The sequence below is a fragment of the Condylura cristata genome, unplaced genomic scaffold, assembly GCF_000260355.1.
Source record: "Condylura cristata isolate star-nosed mole 26May11 unplaced genomic scaffold, ConCri1.0 scaffold00003, whole genome shotgun sequence".
In the NCBI taxonomy this organism is placed as follows: domain Eukaryota; kingdom Metazoa; phylum Chordata; class Mammalia; order Eulipotyphla; family Talpidae; genus Condylura; species Condylura cristata.
Genome location: NW_004567104.1, coordinates 34,886,777 through 34,911,859, shown reverse-complemented (window position 1 = coordinate 34,911,859; position 25,083 = coordinate 34,886,777). Strand labels below are relative to the sequence as shown.

Below are 25,083 nucleotides of genomic sequence, written 5' to 3'. Positions count from 1 at the left end.
AAGGAATAGACACAGATGAGACCAAACAGAGAATTCAGCCATAGACCCAGGCAAATAATATCCAACTGATGTTTGACAAAGGTGCTATAGCAGTGCAATGTAGGAAAAGAGCCTTTTTATAAAATGGTGCTGAAGTAACTGAATCTCCAAAGGCAAAAGATTGAAACTCAACCTAGACTTTTTATGAAAATTTAATTAAAAAATTTGGGACTAAAATTCCAACAATAGTATCTTTAGGAAAATAAATTCAAGAAAATCTTTGAGCTCTATGAATAGGCAAAGAGTTCTTAGGTGTTAAATACATCAAAAGCATAATCCATAAAAGGAAAACTAAAACCCATCAGAGGTAAGAAGACAAGCTACAGAGGAAGAGGAGATATTTGTAAACAAATGTCTGACAAAAGTGTAGAATATATAAAGAACTTTCAAATCTCAGCAGTAAAAAGCAAAAGCAAACAGTCCAATTAGAAAATGGGCTAAAGACACAAGCAGATATTTCATCTAGAAGGACATACAAATGGATAGACAACTGAAAAGATCTTCTCCATCTTTAACCACCAGGGAAATGCGAATGAAAACACAATCAGATACAGGCCACATACTCCTTTCCAATTTTGCTGAGCCACACATTTATGGTACACACTGACGGTCTGGTGAGTAGAGCTCAGTAACAGTCAGCCACCTCTTAAAGGTGAATTGTTCTCATTCTATCATATAAATTAAGGGGTCTGAAAATTTGGAAATCCATAAAGGTCTCCAGAAGCATCTCTCCCAAATGCCGCATATTAGTCTAGTAGTTTTTAGTGAGCACTTAAATACAGAAATAGCCCTAGCATCTATGAAAACTGGCATGACCTCACCCTACCAGGAATCAAACAGCCGTAGCTTCTTGGGTGAACAGAGCCTGTGTCACTTACAGCCATGTGATGCAATGACGGACCTCTGTCTTTGAGACTTGCTTCCCTCCTGGAAATGATAATTCTTAACTTACAGGGTCCTGTGAAGATCAGCCCAAAACCCATGGTTGTGAGGTACCCAGTGAGTTCTCAGCAGGGTGTGCAGATGCTGTCTCCACACACAAATCAAGGCTGCCATCTCCAGAAAGAATTCAAGTGTTCTTTTCTGGAGCAGCTTAATTCTGTTGACTATGAGGCCAAGGATATCAGAGGCAATCCCCAAATTATTATTCTGCCTTGCTTTCCTCTTAGGTTTTAATGCCTATCCAAGTACATACTTCAGTTGAAAACCCCATCCCCAGTATTATGGAACAGCCAGAAATCTGTGAGCAAGATGGTCCTGCAACTTCTCAAGGGTGTCCCAGATGTCCTCTCACTTTCTGACATGAGAAAGGAGTTCTGGGCACTCCTGGAATGTCGGTCTAATCCATACCAGACCACACATCATAGCTTGTACCCAACCTGACCTCACCACTTTTTTCTTAAGATGGTGATTATTTTATTATTTTTTTCATATTCATTGTCACATTCCTCAAAGTCCCTCTGTGTTTCACAGCCTGATGTGCTGTGACTTGCATGTGTGTGTAGCAGAGTGTGTTTTAACCATATGTACTTTAAAAAACCTGTCCTCTCCTAGGCCAGCAACTTCAAGGATTTTTCTGTTAGTAAGCCCTGCATCCGCATCCAGCTCAAGCAGTGCTCTGCTAAAAACAGACTGAGGTCATTCATGTGTAAATGGAAACACACCAAAAAAAATTAATACCAAATGTACATCAAGATCAAAAGAAAAAATAAATTTCTCAATGGAATATTCAGAGCTATGCAGAGATCACTGGTAACTGCCGGTTCACATAAAATTGAAGGTCAGAGCATGTTTCAGTAAGGTTCTTGAAAAAGCAGGAACCAGCCAGACGCTCTGATTTGAGAATCCCACAAAAACAGTTTCCTAAAAGCCAGCTGAATCCTGAATTACGCTGGAAGTGATGACCCCAAATACCATAATAAATGTAGAATGCAGATGGGAGCACACAGCCTATGAAAATTGGGTCCTGTCACCCAAACATTGTCAATTAAAAACACAGAAAAAATTTTAGTAAGTAGCCACAAAATATTTGATCACAAGTTATATTTTGATGAATTTTATAAATCAAACAAACTATGACTATAGGATTGTCCAGATAACATTTGTCACGTGGGTCTGTGGAGGTATGGCTCCTGTGGGCTAGACAGACCTCACACAGTTGGTCATGTGACCACCCAGGCAGCAGTGGTTGAGCACTAATAAAGCCAAGGTGAAACATAAAAAGTAACAGGATAGTGAGCTGGTTAAGTGTGGGATTACCACAATGGGGACATGCAAAGTATGCATCGTTGTTTATAATATGGGTTGGAATCATGAGGAGATAGCACCTCATATATGTGAGAATGCCACACATTAAAACGACCCCCAGCTACTAGTAAGTGCTGGAGAGGCTGTGGAGAAAGAAGCATGTGCAGTGCCAGAAATTGGGTACTACTATGGAATTTTATCTTTCAAAGAGACACTGTCTCAAAAAATTTGTAGTGAGGGAGAAAGCTGCATAGAATAATTAAAGCTGCATAGAATAACTAAGAAAGACTTCCCTTTTAAGGGAAGGCCAAAGAAGAAGCTACAATGAATGAGATTTAAAATGCATTGTTTTCTTCTTAAGCAATCTCTATCTTTCATTGCAGGCTTTTTGGCAGGTCCACCATGTAGATCAGTTTAAAGAGGGCTGGTGGGCTCAGTGACTGTATAGTGTTCAGGCTTCTGAAGATAGCATAGTGTCGTTTTCTAATGAGATGAGTGAGAACTGGTGCTGGCTGAGCCTTGGGTTGAAAAGAATTCAGGAATAGTAGTTGTTTCCTATGCCAGGAAATGTGTCATCTTTGAAAATAAAATAACTCCACACAGAGGTACTCAAGGTATAAAGAAACTGTACTATTACAAGATATAATCATCTCAGCTTCTAAATGTGTGCAGAGCATGAAAAATTAGTGAATGAAGATAGTTAAATGTTCATGGAAAACATCTATCACTACTTATTTTATGGAATGTTGAATGGTTTGTTGCCTTGTGACTTCTGTTAATACTGAGGTAGAGCAACTATGACTCCTTTTCTCAGGAATTCACAATCTACTCAAGAGACAGCAAGGAAAAGTTTACATGGCCATATCATAACTGCTATGCTAAAGAAAAATACCCATGGGAAATAATTCCTCTTTATTGGGAAAAGCTTTCTTGGGTGGCCAAATTTTCAGGTAACATAGAAATCATCTATTGATTTTAAAAGTACTTTCATTTATCACCCTCCAAAATGATATTATTGTAATGACTTCTGAAGTACCTAGAAAAGCACAAACAGTAGCTGGTTATTGTTTAAATGGATGGAATGTAATTTATTTCACTGATAAAGACTTATTTTCTGCAACTATTGTATAAAATGCATTCAATAAAATGCAGCTGTTTGGTTTTTTAAAAAGAATGGGATTACTAGTTTTAGAGACTCAGCTTAAATATGGGTTCCACCACTTGCCAATTCTGCAAGAGGAAGTAGATCTCTCAGCCCTAATTTCTCATTTGTAAAACGAGAATAGTTATACTTGTAAAATGAGAATAGTTGCCTTGCAAGATTGTAAGACCTGAATGGAGCAATATTTATGAGGTACTTAGCCCCATAGTCAATGCTCCAATGAATGGGGGGAGGACACGGGGGAGGGTGTAGTACTCCCAACATTTATAATCTAAACTCAGAGATATCTAGGTATCTTGTTGTCTCCTTTTCTGAAAGGCTGCTGCAAAGACACCCCACCCATGCACACACTCATTAAATCAAAACTATGTTTGAAGCTGATGAAAGTGGTCTAGGAGGTGGACCACGCAGAGGTGAGCTTAGAGGATGAAGAAATCGATGTGATGAGAAGCCCAGATAAGGATCAAGACTTGCTTCATCCCTGCTCTCCATTTTCTCCCAGAGGTCAGGGGGAAAGGGCTGTCTCTGCAGGTGGGCGAGCCTGAAGACACTAGTGAACATGCAGATAACTCAGACCCTGTAGGGATGCTGGCTGCCTGATGTGTCTACTCCCTGACCCTTTTCTCAGTTCCTCCTCCTGCTGGTGGGAGATAAATCATAGAGAGGCAAAGAAGGACCCACCATGGAGCCAACAGGAGTCAGGGAAGATTTGCAGTTGTGTCTTTGTTGGGATGAAACTTAAAAGTAACAGTAGATGGCTGAGAGTTGGAAATGGGGTGTGAGAGAAGACTGCCAAAATGCTCAACTAAATTTGAATTTTGGGTAAACAACGCATTATGTTTTACCTATGCACTATGCATTATTGGGGATATACTTATACTAAAAATTCTTTGCTTATCTGAAATTCAAATTTAACTGGGCGTTTTTATTTTCTCTGGCAACTCTCCTCAGACGGAGATTAGGAGAACGTCCTCCATTCTCCTGTGCTTCTAAGACAAGATAGGTATTGGTATCTTGGGAGTGTCCACTCCTGTGCTGTTCTGCAAATGGCTACAGCCTGTGGCTCCATCCCTTTGAGTGGACATGGAAGGAGAATCTCCCTCCAAGCCATGGTGCTAGAAGCTAGGAACACAACAATACCAGACTTAAGGATCCACACAGGGTAGAGGACCAGAGCCCATCTAACAATAATCACAATAAAAGTAACAATGGCCGATGCTAATACTTACTGGGACCTTACTGAGACTATTGTTCCAAGCACTTTACGGATTATTTTATTTACATATCACAATGACTCTAAGAGGCAGATTTTTAAATGGATTCCAGTCTATAGTTAACGAAATGGAACCTTATAGCCATATATATATATATATATATATTTTTTTTTTTTTCCCAAATTGGAAAACATTTTAAAGTGAAAGGAGTTAAACAGAATGAAAATAAGAACCTGGCATGCAGGATAATGACATCAAATTACAGGTGATTTGCTCATGTCTCATTGGTAGAGACTGACAATGCGTGGGTTGGGATCCCAGGCATAAGGGCTCCAGGACTAATCCCCTTACCCAGAAAGAGTAGAAGAAGAGGTTAATGCAGATGAAGTCCCTCCCACAAGACTGCAAGCCCCCTGAAAATGAGGTCTTTTGTGTGGCTTTCCATTATGTCGTTAGCACCCATTATCCAAGTGGGTACCCAAAAAAATACCTGGGAAGTCTTTATGGTGAGGATGGTATTTGAGCATGGCTTACATGACAGACAGGACTGGGACAGGGCCCTCATTCTCTTCCTTGATCAGTTCCTCTTCCCAAATACTTGGGGAGAGATAAGTGAAAAGGGGACTAAGTGAACTAAACAAGTGATTCCAAATCAAAACTCTGGGACCCACAGACAAAGTCTGTAGCTAAGGCTAAGTCACGGAAGGTGCATGGCCCTACCCACTGCTTGTCTGTGGACACCCAGGCGCCCACTTGCCTGCCTTCTCTCGTCTCCCAGTCCCCATGGATTGAGAAGCAGTCACAGGGCCTGAGTCCTCACCATTTGACTGCTCTCCCTTGGGTCACTAGGTGACTCTGGCCATAGAGAATGAAATCCTCCCTGGAAGTCCCCTAAGGTTTCCTCAACCAGTCCTTCCTGCATACCTTCCTGTTTCCACCAGAACCCCTAGCCCAAGATCACCCCCAGTTCTCTCTTCGTGCCCACCGTGCCTGCTACTTTCATTTCTCTTCAGGGAATTGAAACTGGGACCATCAATGCAAGCCTACACCCTCTTTAGATGAGAAGACAGGAGATCTTTAAAACAAATAAAGCCCTTCTCCTTGCTGAGGATCAGGTACTCACTTTTTAGAAGAAAAATCAAATTTGTAGATGAGGAGAGTCAGCCTCTGGCAGCTGACTCCCTCTCCTCTCTCTCCAGAAAGATATGAACTTAACAGCTTGACAGCAGCAGCATGAACACGAAAGAGCTCTTCTGACATTTTTTGTTTTACCCACAACTTAACTGCATGTATTTGAACTAACTCGATTGATTGTAAACTGAGGTCATGGGTAGTGCTTATAATTCCAAAAGTCTAGTAAGGTTGCTTTACCTATGGGATCCAGTAAACATACTTAATTAGATTTGACTGCTTAAGGGCATGTCTAAGTTTAAATACTTTAAATTATTTCTGACACCAACATGTTAGTCTGTAATAGAGAAAGAAATCCTAGGTGCTTCCACTGTAATCCTCAAAATTGGGCAGAAAGGAACTCCTCCTCACTTTTCAGTTATTTCTGTTCCATTTTTTCAGTCTCTCTCCAACTCTATGGCTTTATCATTGTTAACTGGGTGACCTTGGGTAGGTCCTGGAACTTCCTGGAGACAATTTCCTGACACTGAATCAAGCAGGTTTCACAAGATGACCTTAAATACCCTTCCACTTCTGTCGTTCCTGAATTCCATCATTCAGGTTGATCAACCAGTGGAGAGAAGGAATAGTGAGTAAATGTTTGGGGGTGAGGCAGCAGGGAGGGAAAAAACAGACCAGGAGTTGGGAAGGAAAAAGCAGTGGAGACAGAGGATGCACTTTGCAGTCCCTCCAAAGGCTTGCATTGCCCGTAGTAAGGTGATAATCTCTTGCCACATCCTACATGGATTATAGTTGATGCTCGCACATCTGACCAGCTTTTCTCACTCATACATCCCTGGGACAAATGCTAGACTGTAAGCTGAGTTCTTGCGCACTCTCCAGAAGTTTAGTAAGATAGACCTAGCTTCTTGAGTTTACAGAATAGGGGAAAAAGCAGATGTTTAGAAACACAAAAACAGAAGCCAGTCCATTAAGCATGAACAGTGTGCCAGTTGCACTAAGATCATCCAACAGTACTCCCTCCTTTTTGGGTCAGGGAAAGCTTCCCAAAAGAAGGGACCTGGAGATACATCTCCTCAGTGTCTTTAATATTTTTACCAGAAGGTCCCTCTGCCTCTTGTTGCCTCCTTGATGTAACTGATTCTGACACACCTTTGAAAACAGTTTCTTGTCATCACTTACTTCATGCAAGCTTTGCAGCGGCCTCCTCGTGTGAAAGCTTGAGTAGGGATTCAGTCTCCATTTGGAGCCGCTGCTAGGCTGCTGCTCCCTTCCTGTGTACCCTGTGTACCCAAAAAGATGGGTCAGAGTAAGAGATTTACCATTTAAAAGCTGCCCATCACTAAGTTACCCTCACCCTTGCATTGAAGCTGGCCATCAACGTTTTTCTGTTGTAAACAACACACAGACAGAAAATACCAATTCTAGAGCTGATAAGAAAAAGCTTGGGGAATAAAAGTTAGAAATCAAATGCTAAAGAGAACTATTTGATACCTAGCTCTTCTAACTCTAGAAAAAAAGGTGTCTAAACACTAAATTTGCGTTTCCTTACTAGTTATCTATATCCTTTATATTATTTATGTCTGCCTCCTCCTCTTAAAAAGATGTCCAGAAATCTAACAGTAATCCTTTGTGCTATTAATCTAAAATTTAAGAGGACATTAAATAAAATAAAGCACATTTATTTGAGATCAAATAAATCTGTGCATTTTGAGGGCACAGATTTGGGTAGAAATCCAAAATGTGTCCCCAAAAGGGGCAAAGTTTTTTGTTTTTTTTTTTTTTTAATCATGAAATGGTCAGGCGAAGGGGTCACAAGGTAGAAGTTTGCTTGTATTAGTCCTTTCAAAAAATACTCTTTCCCAGATTTCTTGGGAAGTTGGCAGTTTAACCAAGTTCCCCTAAGATAATTGTTATGAAAATGACTGACTGGTTTCATTTTTAAATGGTCCCAATTCACGCCAACTTTCCACAGTGCCATCTTCAGCACAGAGCCTTAATCATAAATACACCTTGTGAAAAGTGTTTGTAGAGTCAGCACTGACAGCAGAGTTATAATGGTTGTGAGGAGAGTGAATAGACTTGGATCATTACCATATCTGCTTTTGAGACAATCCTAATTCTTCTTAGAAAATCTAAGTCATTTTTTGAGTTGCAAGAACTCAGGATAAAAGCTTGAATATCATCATCCCTTGTTGTTTTTTTTTTTTTTTTTTTAAACAAGCCCCATATCACTGCTAGTTTTTGCCTGATTTTAGAAAAAGGACATTATATTCCTGCAAGGTAAAGGAGAAGTCTCTCTGTAAGAGCATATCTTTTTTGGGGGTGTGTCAGGGATTCAGAGAGAAAGCTAGGGGAACAGGGAGTGTTACTTTCCAAAGTATTTTGCATCCTTTCCCTCAACTATGTTCCCTGGGACTGAAAAACAAACACACCGATATTTGGGTATTGTAATTTGTATCATAAAATAGTGTCCAGAATTCTAGACAAATCATTAGATCTCTGTCTTGTTGGCAATTTATTTTATTCGAGGTTACAGGAAAAGTGCTGGGAGTGGTGCATTTCAGTTAGAAGGAGAATGCAAAGGCATGAGAGGTAGTCTTCAGGGAACTGTGGGGAATTTGGATGGAACTAGGGAGCTGATGTTGGGGAGTGATCATAGAGAACCCAGCATGCCCTGCTAAGGACCTTAGTTTTCTCTGGGGACAGATCTGTGTTTTAAAAACTCCTTCTGGCACCTGGGGGTGAGATTAAGAGGCTCCAAGTCCTAAAAACCCCCAACAGTGTTGCTACTGCCACTGCCCCTGCCCCTGCATGTCTAAAAGACAATCTTTCTCAGTTTTTCCAAAGGTAGTATGTTGTGAAAATCTGTAGAATTTCCTGGATTCTGCATTTTTCTTTAGCTACTGGGGACTTACGCCAATATTTGAGAGAGGTATTCCAGGCAGGCCCCCCTGCTTTCATTTTAGTCATTGAAAATGGTCACCTCTTCAACCCTTGGTTTTTTTGTTAGTTTTTGGTTTTTTAGTTGGTTTTTTGTTTTTAAGGCCCAACCCCCAAGGGGTTTTCAGTTCTTGGGGGGGGGTTTGGGCTTTGTTTTTTTTTTTCTTTTTTTTCTTTTTTTTTTATTTTTTTTTACATGCAGTACATGTATAATAATAATAATAAAAAGCAAACCAAATACATTTAGTGAGCACCCAGCACTTGAAGCACTGAATGAGCTAATGGAAGAAATGAGTTGCCCAAAAAGGGTTACATACTGCAGGGAAGTGCCGTTGTTTTCAGCAGGAAAAAGAGGCCTTGTAACAACAGGAAGCACTGGGAGGCCACGCGGTACCCAGGCTTCCAAGCAAAGCGGTTCTGGAAACAATGGCTGCCTGTAGCTCTGGAATATTGGGCAGGAAATGAAAGGATGCTGGGGGGCGGGAGTGCAGTGAGGCACTGATAAGAGCTACCTGGCTGCTCTTCCAATAGACCTAGCCAGCTAAGGAAGAAGTTGCTGTTTCTAAATACTCCTCATCTTTCATCAACAAAATTGATTTAAGAAAACAATAAAATGAAAAGAACCCATGGTGCCATAGGTCTGGAAACCATTAGGAAGCTGAGCTGCCTGGAGAGACCAGAGGGTATAATAAGCAAGAGAAGGTTATTCCTCACTCTCAGGTACGGTCAAATCAGTCCGGAGACTGCAGATGAACTCAGCACCAGTCAAAGTCCCTGGAGGACGCCAGCCTCCATGATAATAAAAATAGCAATGGGGTTAATAGGAGTCTGTCCTACCAAAGGGCAAAAGTATAAACCTTCTGAGACTGAAGTTTATATTTATTTAGCACAGATTTCCGTTCATCGGGGTGGGGCAAGTTGTGGAGTCCTTGACAAAAACAAAACTAACAAACAAAAATAATTCTCACATTCTGCCTTGGAAGACTGAGAGATAAAGCAAAAGTGGCAAGAATAGGGCTTCAGCATGTGCAGGTGGAGTTCTCACCCACCTTCTTAGCATCTTTACCTCCCTGGCTTCATCCAGGAAGTTGACAGGTTATGGGATGTTAGAACTGGAAGAAACATTAGCAATACTGTAGATGCGCAACTGCTCCTAGCATAGATGAAGTCTGAGGATAGGCGTGGCTTCTTTTTTTTTTTTTGCTTCAGAACACATAGTTCCTGTTGCTTTAACTCAAAGGTACATAGCATTAGCACCTGTGAGATACCTGAGGCATTCCAAGAGAACAGTTCATCTCCTCAAGTTCTGAAATCTAATACCTGGAGGTCAGGACTAGAACCTGGGTTTCTTAACTCCTTGTCTCCAGTTCTCTCTCATCAAGTTGATATTAGACAAGAAATCATCTTTACTCTCTAGCTGCTCGATGCCTCAGTTTCCCTGGCTTGGAGATTGTGTTTATAAATGTTCGGGAAAGTGCATGAAAGCTAAACTGATTCACAATCGCACCCCAACATTCTCACAAGCTGCTTGACTTTGGACAACTCATCTAGCTACATTTAATCTCATTTTCCCAACTATAGTATAGAAATCATAAAGCTTAAATTTCAGTGCTGTGGGCATTTAATGAAATAGTGATGGTAAACATGGGGCAGACACACACAGCATTTGGTTAGTGTACTTCATGATCACCCATCAGGCAGACAAAAACATAGGTGCCCTGCATGCACTCTGACATGAAAAAATTTACATTGTCCTCATTTTGAAGTGATTGGTGTTAGTAGAGCCTACAGTTATATTGTTTATCTCTCAGCAGCCTGTTCAGTACACATCTTTCCTTTCTTCACACCTTCTGGCTCTCTGGGGACACAAGGGGTTCTCCTTTCCCCTGTGACCATGGAAGAGCCTCCTCTGGGTGGCAGCCCAAGGAACAGGTGGCAGGGAAGAGGGCTGCTAGTTCAGGAAATAAAGTCTTCATCAGGTGATCCAAGCTAACTGGGTCTTTATGCTGTTAAATTGAGGGTTTAAATGATTTGTTGGTAATGAGAAGGAAATTGATGCTCACAAGTTGGGCCTGGGTGGATGCTGGGAGAGATGGACACATCATCCTGTCATCAGGGAGCAACCCGAAGCAGTGAATGATTTCACCTGACAGTCATATGAGAACAAAGTCAGACAGTAGAAAGGATGAGCCCCCTCCCCCCGAAAAAATCTTCATAGTATATGCAAAGCCTAGACTAGCAAGGCCACAAAACCCTTCTGCACCTGAGTTCAAGGTGAACGGGGTCAGCTCTAAGCCCAAGGCCACATGCAAGTTTCTCCCAGGTTTCTGAGTCACCTGGTCACACCCACCCCTTTTCTGTGCTGAACACTGGCCTTCCTCACAGCCACAACCACCTTCCTCCCCCAGCCACACACTCCACCAGTGCCTTGTGACAGTCCCTCTTTGGCTATTTCCACTTGCCCATTAAATTGATGATCATATGTGGTCCAGACAGTCCACCCCCTTCCACCAGCCTTTAATCTCTGAGCCTTAAACTTTCTTAAAGAAATTTCAAACAAAACCTAGAAATGAATGAGCCTTCTCACTTCCCTTTGACAAAGAACAGTGTGTTCTCGCCATTGACCCTAAAGGAGCACCTTATCATTTCTTTTCAGAGTGATATGTTTGAAGCAAGTCTTTTCCTTCAAATTACCTCCTTCCCCCACCCATCATTCTCCAAGGCCTGGTCCCTAAAAGGAAAAATTCCTCAGTTAGTTATGATAATGCAGCTGAAGGTCTTAGTCCCAGAGATGTCTTAACTGGGTCTTATTCTACAGGCAATAAAGAACCACTGAGTATTTTGGAGGAGGGGAGCTTTATCTTCAAGGTTGAGTTTTAGAAAGACTTATCTAGCAGTGGAGATCAAGATAAAATGTAATCTTCCTAAGTCCATTAAAAACACCCCCTATTTACTTGAATGTTTCTCTTCCACTAGACTGGTCTAGTCAACATTCCTGGGATTCAGCACATTATTTCTTTCCTATCTTGTTTATAGTCATTCCTTGCTTGAGGATATATCTGAGAAATGCGTCATTAGCAATTTTGTTGTGCAAACGTCATGGAGTATAATCACACACCTACGTGATCTAGCCCACTGCACAATTAGGCTGTATGTTACTGTAGATGGATGGAACCTACTGGGACCAATGTTATGTATATGACTCATCACTGACCAAAAAATGACTGAGACACTCATAACTGTATAGGATTCCTGCTCCAGCCCCACTGGCGACCACTTAGTATATGCCAAGCATGTATCAATACACGCTGCATATTATAGTCTGTATCACACAGCATTATTTACATCATAATGCATCGTAACATCTCAAATCACCCTGTGAACCAGTATCAGAGTTCTTATTATCAGCCTTGGTTTGTCCTTTTTTAGCTACTTACCTCACAACATTGTGAGTTCCTGAGGCTGAAGGTCCTATCTCAGCTTTCTCAAACATGGTCCCCCTCATGCAGCTCTCTATAATTGCACCCAATTTCCTGTTCTTGCTTAACATTCAAAAGTCCTGCCTGACTCCATCCACCAGGTGTAATCTTTTTAGAAGAACTTCTATCACATTTCTTTGCCTCTTTAAGGCTCTTCACATATTTTGCTTGGTATTTCCATGCTGACCAAGTTACTTAAGACCAGTGAGCTTCAGTTTCCTTTTTTTTTTTTAAAGCAGAGATTAATAGCTCCCTTAAAAGGTGGTTATGAGGGTTGTATTAGGTCAAATAGTGGTAAAGAGTTCAAAGATTGGAGCCCAGTGGGTTGCCCTCATCACATCCACTTTGGTAACAGAATCTCTGTCAATTGGAAGAGTGGGTGTGTTGAGAGCAGAGACTAAGCAGCCCAGCTGTGATGAGTCAGGATAATGACCGAGCGAGGACTTGACACTTCTACAGTTAAGAGCTAAGTGACTTGGCCTCAGAGACCCTGGAAGTGAGGGAGAGAAAGGGGACTCCAGCAAGCAGTCTGCCATTAGAAGCCCCGCTCAGCTGTGGAGCAGAGCTAAGTCTTGCTTATGTCACATCAGCAGATTAGCAAACACCACAGTTTAACAATTGACCAACAAGACCTCAACAGCATCATTGGAAAGCACTTCAACAAGCATCTAAAAAATCATCTCATTGACTTTAGAAAACCCTCTGTCTGCTTTAGTGAAATTTATTTTTCAAAAAACCCTTTCTTCAAAGAAATAAAAACCATTTTTGCTATAACCTCATTAGAGAAAATTCAGAAAAAAGCAAAATAAAAATATACCCGAGCAAAAATAACTTATTCCCACAATTGTATAACAATAACTATTATTAGATTTCGATGTGTGTCATCTTTTTGTCATTGAAGGGAAAGGAGGTTTAAAAGGAAGACAGTCACTCTGTGCTCTATCCTTATGTATCTTTTTTCATTATTATTAATCAACATACATTGCTTTTGTAACTTTTTCTAAATGAATTTAAAGTTAGGTCTCAACCACAGCTATCACCACCTAAAAGCTATCCCCACCTTAGCATGGGGCCCACGGTGCTAGAATGTCAGGCACTGGGGGAGTCAAGGGGAGGCACCAAGGACTTCTCAAATGGGACACAAGTTGGTACTCAAGGAACCTGTTCTCCTGGTTGAGGGTGGGGGGGTGTTGTGAGGCAGGTAGGCATGGCTCGGGGTGTTTTCTACTCATCTTCATGTCTGGTATCGTGAGAAAAGCATGGGTTTGGCGTCCAACAAATTTGGGTTTGGAGACTTTGAGAGTAGACTTGGTTGTGTCTACAGTTATCCACTGGTACTACTCTGTGTGGCTACAGATGTGCAAAATCCTCGTCATCTGGGAATTTGTTACAAACCTAAGTTTACTGACTTTCTCCCTATTTTTCCCAACTGGAATCTGTATGTTAACAAGATGCCAGTGAGTTGTACATACATTAAAGTATGAGACGCTCTGCCTTAGCCTAACGGTCTTCATCTTTAGCCATATTAAAATTACATGGAGGCTGTGGCTGCTTCCAGATCTGACCTGGGAACCACAGCCAGAGAACCACTGCTCTGGTTCCTGCAGTTGGACAATTACAGAGTCTAAATGGCTCCTTTCCCGTGTACTGAGTATAAAGAATTCCCACACTGTCAAATTCGACCTGAGACAAGAATCAGGAAAGCTAACACTCCTCAGGGATTAGGACCATGTTCTTCCATTGGGTTGTTTTAATGTTGTCTCTTGTTTAAACAGAGCTGTGGACAAGAGGTTCTAGGGCCTCTGTACCAAAGCCAGAGTAAATGTATGACGGGGCTCCTTCTGGTGTTTTCCCCACCTTTAATACAAACAGAGCCTGAGGGGCCACAGCAGAGAGTTGTGGTATTGGGAGGTCTCCTGTCTGAGAACAGGAGAGGACAGGTTGGTGGCCCTGTACTTCCCCTGTTGTGGGATTCTTTATAAAGGCCCTTCCAGTTGAAGGCTTTGGTCTTTGTATCCTTATGAATGCTCAGCACTTTTAAGTCCACTTTTCCCTGCCGGCCATAATAGCCATATACCTTAGCAAAAACTCAGAGTTCAGACTACTCCAAGGACAAAGAGCTCTGGGCCTGCTAACTTAGACTCTAGACACATTGGTATCCTGCTACCTTGGTGTCATGAAGACACAACTCAATACACAAAAGAGACATCATTGAGTCAAATTACCTTTAAGTAGAAACATTTAAACAAAGGAGGCAAAAGCTGTGCTGAAGAGTAGAGATGAATGCTGACTGGTAAGAGGTTGGTCATCTCTACTCCAAGTCCCCATTGGATGGGAGGAGGCAAGCTCCATTTTCACCAAGATTGATCTCACTAAATTATAAATTTATACAGATAAAAGACAAGTAGAAATAATGACTCTCATTGTGGATTGCTTCTTATATGTTAGGGTCTGTGCTAAATGTTTATACTGATGACTTTAATTCTCGCTATGTTATCCTCATAGCCAGATTTCATTCATAGCTAGACTTAGGCTTTAGTGCTAGAGATCTGAGTAATACCATGCAAGCCACTGCTCATAGCACTCTCCCCAGGACCTCTGGGGGGCGTGTCCAGGGATCAAAGTGACAAGTAACTGACCCCACATTTTATAGATGTGGACACTGAGAAACAAATATTACATATTTTCTCCCAAACTTGCCTAGGCAGTTGTCCAAACATGGGTTTGGACACCATATACCACCTGTGGCAGGTTACTGAGCAATAGCTTGGGTGAGATGAGAAAAGAGTCAACTATTCTTGTGCAAACAGGCATTAAACAAACAAACACAAATACAGCCAAGTGATTGTTTATAGGCATGAGACAATCTACAAAGAGCTTCTCATGGAAGTGGGAGACAAGCATCTCACCAAGAACCTTATTTCATAAAACAGATGAGAGTAGAGCCCTTCTAGTTGAAGCCAGGTAGAGACTCACGATCCCTGCTCACACTCAGTCCCTCCCCATCATACTCATGCCCAACCTGTACTCATGTAGCCAGTGGGTCTACCTCTGTAGCCTGCCCTCAGTAGTTCCAACCCCTACCCTCTTCTCAGCTAACTTAAACTCTAAATTGAGGCCTCGCCTCAATTCTGGAGGATAGAAGCAAAAATTATGGCTGTGTCTTAGAAGAAAGTACCCTGGGGTGGAAGACCTTTGACAGACAAGTGGACTACTTGTAAGTATGAGGAATTTTAGTGACCATGTCCATGTAGTTAGTAGCTGCAGGAAATGGTGGGAGGTTTAGACAGTATTGTCATACAGAATCCAGGAAGAATGTAGTGCTTAAACACCCAGTGTCATCCATGGAAAGTCTAGTCCAACCTGGAACTGTGTGTAGGCATGATCATGTGTATTAAGCATTAATAGGTTGATAATTAGTCTACTAGATCATTCATGGATTGGGTGTGTTTTAGGGGGAATGAGCACAGTGCTGAGCCAAGAAGTACTCCATGGAGTTCCTACACCACTCCTAAGCCTGAAGACTTTAGCATTAGAACTAGTACCATGCAAGCCACTGCTCATAGCACTCTCCTCAGGGCTTCTGGGGGGTCCGTCCAGGGACCAAAGTGACAATTGACTTGCTGTTCTCTCCTTACCATCCAGAAGACCTGTGGCTGCCATTTCTTAGTCACTGTGTTGGTTCCAGTTCAGTCCAAGAAAGAAGAGTGTAGTCAGACCGTGACTCTTCATGGCAGGAATTCAAGTGGCCATGTTGGTCTTTATTTGTGATCCTTTTAATCAATGCCTGGTTTGACCCATCTGGTGATGGTGGGAGGACAAGAGGGTTGATTCACACCTTAAAAAAATGCAAACACTTCTTTAGCACTTTAATCACCTTTAACATTCTGGTAGATTTTCTTCTTATCATGTTCCTTTATAATTTTCTTTTAAATAGCTAAATTCACATTGTAGATTTGATTTTGTGTTTTTTCCACTGCCTACCTATATCTTAAGACTCGTCTCATGTGTTAATAACTTCTCATAAGCAACAAGTAATCTTGAGAAAGGTACACAAATATACCTGTGCCTGGGTCTTCACGTGTAAAATAGACAATGGGTCCCCAATTTTAGTGTGCAGCAGTCACCTAGAAGGCTTCTAGGTGCCCCACCTCCAGCATTTCTGATTCAGTGGGTCTGGAGACCAGCCTGGGAATTTGCATTCCCAACGATTTCCCAGGAGAGGTTGGTCAGAAGACCACATTGAAGAACCAGCGAAATGAAGAGATTTAAGTTGTGGGATTTTCAAGGTCATCACTGATTTCAAAATCTAAATTTCTGCATATTTTTCACATACTTAAAAAAACAACTCAGAAAACACGAGTTTTCTGAACTTTAACAAAACCCTACAAGAAAACATTATCTACTACTTAGAAGTAATTGTTTCCAATTGTAACTCACATGGTTCCATACTTACTTCTTGAAGGTACCTGGATTTTTCAAAAAGAGTATCTTTTTTTTTTTTTTAAAGATTTATTTATTTATTCATACAGAACTGGGGTACAGGCCAGAGGCTCAGGGGCGGTGAGAGGCTTCACCAGAGACAGAGTGGGGAGAAGAACAGGCAGATCGACGAAGTACACCGCTGAGGGAAGCAGCGGGCGGGCCAGGAGAGGTCTGGCTCGCCATGTGGTCACCTCGGCGGCAGGCGGGAATCGAACTCATGCGGAAGTGGCTTCAGATTCTCAGTGCTGTGCTTTAACCCGCTGCGCCACCAGGGAGGGCCCAAAAAGAGTATCTTTTTGACAGTCAGATTTATAGTAATACATTTTTTTTTTCCTTTACATAGTTCCATATGTACTGAAGAGTTGTGCAGAATTTATAGAGACTCACGGCATTGTGGATGGAATTTACCGACTTTCAGGAGTCACCTCAAACATACAACGACTAAGGTAAGCAAAAACCATCACCCGCAAAAGATTTCCTCCACCCTCTTTCCTCTGTCCACAGGTATTGGGAGTATTAAAAACCTAAAGGGAGGAGAGGAAGTGACAGGGCCTAAAGTCAAGTGCTGATGTTTTCAGATGCCTAACTGTCCTTAATCTAATCAAGAAGTCCTTTAGCCTGATGTAATTCTTTCCAACAAATCTCCTGAAGGCTTTTATTAGTCTGTTTCTTAGACTTGCACTAGGTTGCTCCTTCTTGGTGGATCTGATTTAACTCAAATGATTTCAATTACAAGTTAGGAAAACATGTTTTATTACCACTTACTCACCTAGCCAGAGCTCAGCGAGGTCCCTGTTACAGAGAGCTCAGAACTTGAATTTGGATGAGCACTTTTTGTTGGCACACACTCAACATTTGATATTTCATCTTGGTGGGAAATCAGGTCTACATGAGCATGCATTTGCCTAATTGGTGCTGATATTTTAAAAAGTATTGATGAATGAGCCTATTTCCAATCCTATGGAAACATCTGTAAGAAATTTCTATCACATTTAATTAAGAGAACAGTAATGTACACAGAAAATACAGATGTGTTTTATGTGTTATATAATAAAACAAATAAATATACACACATATGTGGAGTTATGTGTATTATATACACAGAGGATCTATATGTACAGTGTATATACAAAGTATATCAAAGTATATATAAACATGTATATACACACATTGGTATATTTCAGAGCTAAGCATTAGTAATACATATACTTTTTAATGACTAAAACATTAGGTTTATATATTTTGCATATTGTCCTTCAGCACCAAAAGTACTTTTGTGCTATTTTATTTATTGTGTATTCTTTAGGTGTAAGTATTGATTTGAAAATAATAAAAATAGTCTTATTATAAAATTAATATGTAAAATTTAATAAATAATTAAGTCATTCATTTTTTTGTCTTTTTACTCCTACTTGATTTTCTGCCCCTCCCTTTCAAGTCTCAGCCAACTTACACGAAAATAATAAAGCATTCATTTTACTCTAGGAGAAATGATGCCTGTTAAAAATAATTGGTTATTTGCAGTCATGGACTTTAATGGATTTATGTGTTAACATAATTTGATTAATTTACTAGTGCATCATTTTTTAGAGTTTCCCAGCAAATGCTTTTTTATGGCCAGCACTTAGCACTGAAGTATACCACACAGTAGTTGGTACAGTGGAATGACACTTGGGTCCTGACTAATTCCTTTCCATTTCAGGATTAATCTTAGCCTTGACAAGAAAAATTTTTAGCTAAATAAATGAGTAGGCTATAGATTGTTCTTGTTTTGCCCTCTTGAAAAAAACCACACAGCTAAGAATTTATGTGAGCATTGCATGGTTTTCTTTTCAAGGCCCCACTCAGTTCCTTTTAGGTCCTAAAAGCACGGGGGACTTTCTTGTCCTTTATTTAAAGGGGCAAAACCAGGCTCTGGGCAAGCAGGCAGCCAGCTGTTTTACAAGTCTCTAAGGTTCCCATGGACGTTGTTACTGCTTTGCTGAGCAAGTAAATACTTTGGAGCAGTCTCCCTTCTGTATTAAAACACAAATACAGCACTTTTAAAACAGATTATAACATTATCCAAGGTTATATATTTATGTAAGCTTGTTAAGAAATATTTTTAAATTAGAAATGAGACTTGAAATCAGATGGTGCTCCCAGACAACTCTATAGATTGGTTAAGAAAATATTTATAATTCGTTTATCCTGTGGGGATCACTATCAGGCAGCCTGAAAGCTTTCATTCAGCATCAAAGACATGCAGTTAAAGTTCTCAAACCGTGAATTTGGTCCTCCAGATAAAACAAGTTTGTTGACAAGAATATATGGAGATGAATGATAACAAATCTGACTCACCCTGGTTTTGGTCTTTCCTCCAAGAAAGAGAAGCTCATTTAGAACAATATTTTGGAAAAACTGAATTCTCAACAGGCTGTTTTCCCAAATTGCTTTCCTATTTTCCCACTGTACATAACTGAGGCTGTGGACATAATGCCGCAATGTGTAAATGGGCAGTATGTCTTTCTAACCCCAGTGGCTTTGATAGGGAAGATCCAGACCTGGAGTGGAAGTTTTCTCATGGCTTCCTTGGGCCTGCAGTAGGCTCTTCAAGTAAAGGCCACAAATATAGTCAGATCAGCAGTTTAGGGTCTTTTTACCCCTAAGCAGCCAAGCAGCTGCTGACATGGAACACATGTTCCCTGGGATTGTTATGTCTCCGTCTGTGTTGTTTCAGGCAAGAGTTTGGCTCAGATCAATGTCCAGATCTGACAAGAGAAGTGTACCTCCAGGACATCCACTGTGTGGGCTCACTCTGCAAGTTATATTTCAGGGAGCTGCCCAACCCCCTCCTGACTTATGAGCTCTATGAGAAATTCACGGTGAGTGTTTGGATTTCCATTATGGCTACCCAGTGGGACTCATGGATGGGCCAAGGACAGTCTCAGCACTAAAATAACAATATTCTCCAGATGGTTGACATTATCTTAGCTTAGCGATGGAAGTAGGATGGTATGATGAGGAAAGTAGGTAGTGGGGCTGTTAAAATTTTCCTTTCTTAAGTTTTCAGAATCATGTTAGTTTTAAAAGCTGGGTTAAATTATCTCCATGTTTATTTAACCAAATGTTGTATAGGGAGGAAACTCAGAACCAGAGAAGTGAAGCGACTGACCCAAGGTCACACAGCAGGACAGGAATCTGAGCCTCTAGATGCTACACCCACTGTGCTAGTTCATTTTCATCTTCCTTTTCCTTGGGGGGTTGGGGAAAGAGGTCGGTGGGTGGGAAGGGAGAGAACAAAAGGAAGTCAAGAGAGAGGTCAGGAAGTTGAGAAAAGCATCTTAAGTGAAGCCGCCCCAAAGGAGTACAGGATTGACCACTGAGTGGAGGATGGATGGGCAAGAGCAGACACCTAAGTAGCAGCTGTATGGTCACCAAATAGGGCAGTTGCAGGAAAAGTAAAAGAGGGAATAAATGCATCAAGAATGTCTGCAGAGGCAACATTATATAAGAGGACTTGTTTGGCTGCAGTTGGAGATGCAGAGATGTCAGAGTTGGGTTTAACTGGCTTGGGATTTCAGCTAGCACAGTGGATTGAGGTGGGAGCATGAGGGTGACTGAAATAAATGACTACACAATTTTGTCTGGATAAGGAAGAAAATGAGGGTATGAGGCAGATGATTAAGCGCAATAATGTTAAGTTAGTGTATTTTTTAAAAATACACTTGTGAGGTCAAGAGAGTGCTGGAGTAGGGTAGTCAGAAGGGGTGCTTGATGGTGGAGAGATACAATTAATGGTAACAACTAGATCTAGGCCCTGGCTGTGGGGAGGAATCTTTCTCATGGTTCCTGTAAGAAACTTACTTTGATCTTATAAAAAAGTTTTTCAATTTCAAATCACACAGGAATTAATAAATGATACATCTAAAATAATTGGGCTCGGGCTATTAAACATATATTTAAGAGTTTTCAACGATACAGGGAAACACTAGTAATGATCAATGGAAAAGAGATGTGCAATCGTATATCAAGGAATTAAAACCTATATTATTGGGGCCCTCCCTGGTGGTCAGTGGTTTGGAGTACTGCCCTGCGAAGGAAGCTAAGCCAAGCCAACCTGTGGCCACTTCAGTGTGAGTTTGATCCCCTCCCCAGAGGTGACCCACATAGTGCAGCAGACCTCTCCTGACCTGCCCGCTGCTCCCCTCAGCAGAGTACTTTGTTGATCGGCCTGTTCTGTTCCCCACTGTTTCTGGTGAATCTTCTCATTGCCCCTGCACCTCTGGCCTGTACCCCATTTCTGTATGCATAAATAAATAAAATCTTTTAAAAAATTGTATTATTAAGAAATTAGGAAATGTATATTAAGAAATTAAGATTGAAAAGATGTCAAAACATTAACATTTACTCCAATGATGGAATTGTAATCTCCCTGCTTCTTTCTACTTTAGCTTTCAAAACTTAACCACTGAAAATACCTTAATTTGTAAATTAAAAAATTAGTCTAGAACATGCAACTCAGGGATGAATGTTGCGACTAGAGAAGCCACCACATATCAACTGATATGGAAGCGTCAGTGGCGAGGTCCCCGCCCCTTGAGATCTAAGGCAAAAGGGAACCAACCTTGCGAGTAACCAGTCAAGTCATCCCTCGGCCCTTAAACTGCAAAGGAGTCTTCCCAGGAGCCAGGTGGAAAGTTTGTGGGCTTCCTGTGGGCCTGCCAGGTTATAATCCCCATCATTGCATGTGATTGTTTTCTCATTTTAAAAGTAATTATGCTCAGTAATGGACAATTTGGAAAATGGAGCAAAGTAGAAAGAAAACCGTGGCCTCTGAAAGACTAGAGACAGCAACAGTGAACATGTAGCTATTATCATCAGCCTTATTTGTCACATAATGTTATTGCTGTGTTTTGTTTTCCCAAATGAGAACAAAATTTTACTGCAATAATTAAAGCAATACAGTTAAGTGTAAAGGAGAAAATATAAACCACCTGAAGTTCTACATGATAGGCATATCTGCTATTGACATGTTAGGAGATATCCTTAGCTCAATGATATGGCCATCTTTCCATGGAAGTAAATTTAGAGACAGACACAAATATACCCTTATTTCTGAAACCACTTTCAACTGATGAACATTTAGAATTTTTGTTCTCAACACTTTGCTTTTGTAAATGTTGTTTGCTAATGTAAATAATAAATAATCTTGTACATATATCATTATACTTTCATATGTTTATATCCTTAGGGGGAAAACTCGCAGATTCAGCTAGCTAGATGTCCTGAATAAAATGTTCTTTCTTAAAATTTTGTTATGTATTACCAACTTGTCCTCCAGAAAGACAAAAATGTTCTTTTTTCTTCAGTCTCCCCCACACTGGGTATTTTCAGTTTGTTATTTATCTTGCTGTTTTAACTCATGAATAAGACTCTCGTTTGTTTTCTATACAGTTGTAATCTTTTTATCAGTATAATAGTATCACCTTTGAGGGAGAATATCACCCTCTTCATGAGCTGAGTGAGCCTAATTAATCAAAATTAAAATTCATTCTGTGGTAGTTGGGATAGATAAGAATTCTTATCTAGAAACTACAGACATAAAGTTTCTTCTTAGATTTTGTTTATAGGCTTAGAACAAAACCCATATTTGTCATTCCATCTCCTTCCCTGACTTTGCTATTTAATCTGTTCTCCCACAGCAACAGAAAAGTATGAAAACACTATTATTATCAACTTGTCATCCAATCTCCAGGTTCTCTAACTCTGATTCCAAACATAGCTATTAGCACTAATCACTTAAAATAATGAAGTTTTGTTGTAGTTCTAATAAGTGGGACCTAGTAAAGTTAACTGTTGAAGAATTTATCATTGAATCAATTTCTTGATCACACAAAATGTATTATGATAATATAAACAAACCTTCAAGATTATGGAGACAGCCCCGCTATTGTTAGGCATTCTTATAGTGATTTAGTTAAGCCCACCTTAACACAATGGAATAATAACAGAAATTATCACAATGGAATAATAACACACATAATGGAATAATATCACAATGGAATAATAACAGAAATTAGAAAAAGTAATGGAATAATACTAATAATGATAATGGCTACCATTTATTGAGTACTTAATATATGCTTTGTTACAAACACAATTTTATCTCATTTTCAAAATCAGTCTATAAAGTAGGTTTTTTCTTTTTACAGATGAGTCAGTTGAAGCTCAAAGCGTCTCTTGCCTGGAGTTGTACAAGTACTTCTGTTTAGAAGTAAAGATTTAAAATTCTGTTTCAGTACTACAATGGTATATTAAGATAGAGTTAAGATAGTTCTGAAAGTGGGCTCAGGTATTAAATAACTTAAAATGAGATGAGGAGAGCATCCCAGACTAATGAAGGAACTAGTCAACAAACAAATTAGAAAGGAGGAAAATCAAATTATATTCTTATCATTTAGCAGATTTGGAGTGGAGAGGACTTTTTGAGGATAAAAGCAAAGGAAAAAAGTCACCAAACACAAATTGAGCCACCAAAGCAACATATGAATTATTTTTCTATAAAACATGCATCCAGACCCTCCCTGGTGGCGCAGCGGGTTAAAGCACAGCACTGAGAAGCTAAAGCCATTTCCGCATGAGTTCGATTCCTGCCTGCCCCGGAGGAGACCACATAGCATGGCAGACCTCTCCTGGCCCGCCCGCTGCTCCCCTCAGCAGTGTACTTCATCCATCTGCTCCCCACTCTGTCTCTGGTGAAGCCTCTCGCTGCCCCTGCACCTCTGACCTGTACCCCAGTTCTGTATGCATAAATAAATAAATCTTTAAAAAAAAAAACATGCATCCAAAAGTAACAGGCAAATTAACAGCTATGTGTAAAGTGAAAACACATGGGCAAAGAACCTCAACAGATAACTTATCAAAGAAATAGAATTATTTTTAAATTACAAATGTATAAGAAAAGACATTTGGCTGTAAAAGAAACATTTTTTAATATTCCATTTCACATTGGTGAACATGTGGTGAGACTGATTTAGCTTTCTATTACAAGTATAAGTTGGCTGGATATCCCAGAACTTTGAAATTGGTATCAACAGTCCCAAAGTACTGGTATTTTTTAATATGTCACTCAATTTCCAGGACTCCATACTAAGACAATAATCAGATGTACACATAGACAAATCATTTTACAGCTGTTTCACTGCAGTGTCAGCATAGTTTCAAAACTTGGGGAGGAACTGCAGGTCTGAACATTAAGGGGTGGGTTAAATAAATGATAATAAATCTATTGTTTTCAGTCCTGTGTAGCTGATGAAAAGTCACCTTTTTGAAGACTATATGCTGGCCACAATATAAAGTTCCATGAGGAAAAAATAGTATATGCAACCAAATAGGAAATGACACCTGTGTTCATAGTTGCTGCTGCAAAAGGCAGGCAGGTGCTTCTCTCAGGCTGCCCTTGGCAATAGGTTGTTAGTGGCTGTGTCTGCATGGAGGGAGTGTGGGTGAGCCTTAATTCCTCCGTATTTCATATTTTAATTTTGAGTACATGTATGAGCTGCCTGTGTCTACTGAGGTGTGGATACTCTGTGCCTGGCACACAATTCTAGGTATGGGGATTTAAGGGTAAACAAGGCATATAAATTCTTTTTTTTTTTTTTAAAGATTTATTTATTTATTCATACAGAACTGGGGTACAGGCCAGAGATGCGGAGGGTGAGAGGATTCACCAGGGACAGAGTGGGGAGCAGAACAGGCAGATCTACAAAGTACACTGCTGAGGGGAGCAGCGGGCGGGTCAGGAGAGGTCTGCCACGCCATGTGGGTCTCCTCCGGGGCAGGCAGGGATCGAACTCATGCGGAAGTGCTTAAGCTTCTTAGTGCAGTGCTTTAACCCGCTGCGCGACATATAAATTTTTATTCGTATAAAACATATTCTAGTGAAGGAGATAGTGATAAATTTAAAGCATAGTTCTATAATGAGAACGGTCAATAAGCACTCTGAAGAAAATTAATGCTGAATCCAAGGGAAAGAATGAGAGGGACTGCTGTTTGGGTGGGATAAATCAAAGCTCTCTCCATGAGATGGTATTTGAACAGATACAAAGATGAAGTGAGGGAACAAACCGTGCAGATATCTGGGAGGAGAAGGTGCCCAGAAAAAATAGCAGATGCACAGGCTCTAGTGAGGGACATGCTGAGCTTGCTCAAGGGGACATGGGGAGGTTGGCACGGCTGACTTGGAGCTAGACTGCAGGAAAATGTGGGTGCCTGGAATTTACACATAGGTCAGGTTACACAGTGTTTCTTTTTTTTTTTAAAAAAAAGATTTATTTATTTGTGAATACAAGAATGGGGGGGGGGGGGGTGTAGTCCAGAGCTAGGGGGTTGGGGGAGAGGA

The 25,083-nt window shown here is 40.6% G+C and overlaps 1 protein-coding gene across 1 annotated transcript in view; it reads left to right on the top strand.

Annotated features, from left to right (window-relative positions):
- ARHGAP31 (Rho GTPase activating protein 31) overlaps positions 1-25,083 on the top strand; it is a 100,780-nt gene that overhangs the window by 40,176 nt on the left and 35,521 nt on the right. The window contains exons 2-3 of the mRNA XM_004675195.2: positions 17,044-17,146; positions 19,420-19,564. Of these exons, the coding sequence (XP_004675252.1) occupies positions 17,044-17,146; positions 19,420-19,564 (248 nt within the window). The remainder of the gene's footprint in view (positions 1-17,043; positions 17,147-19,419; positions 19,565-25,083) is intronic.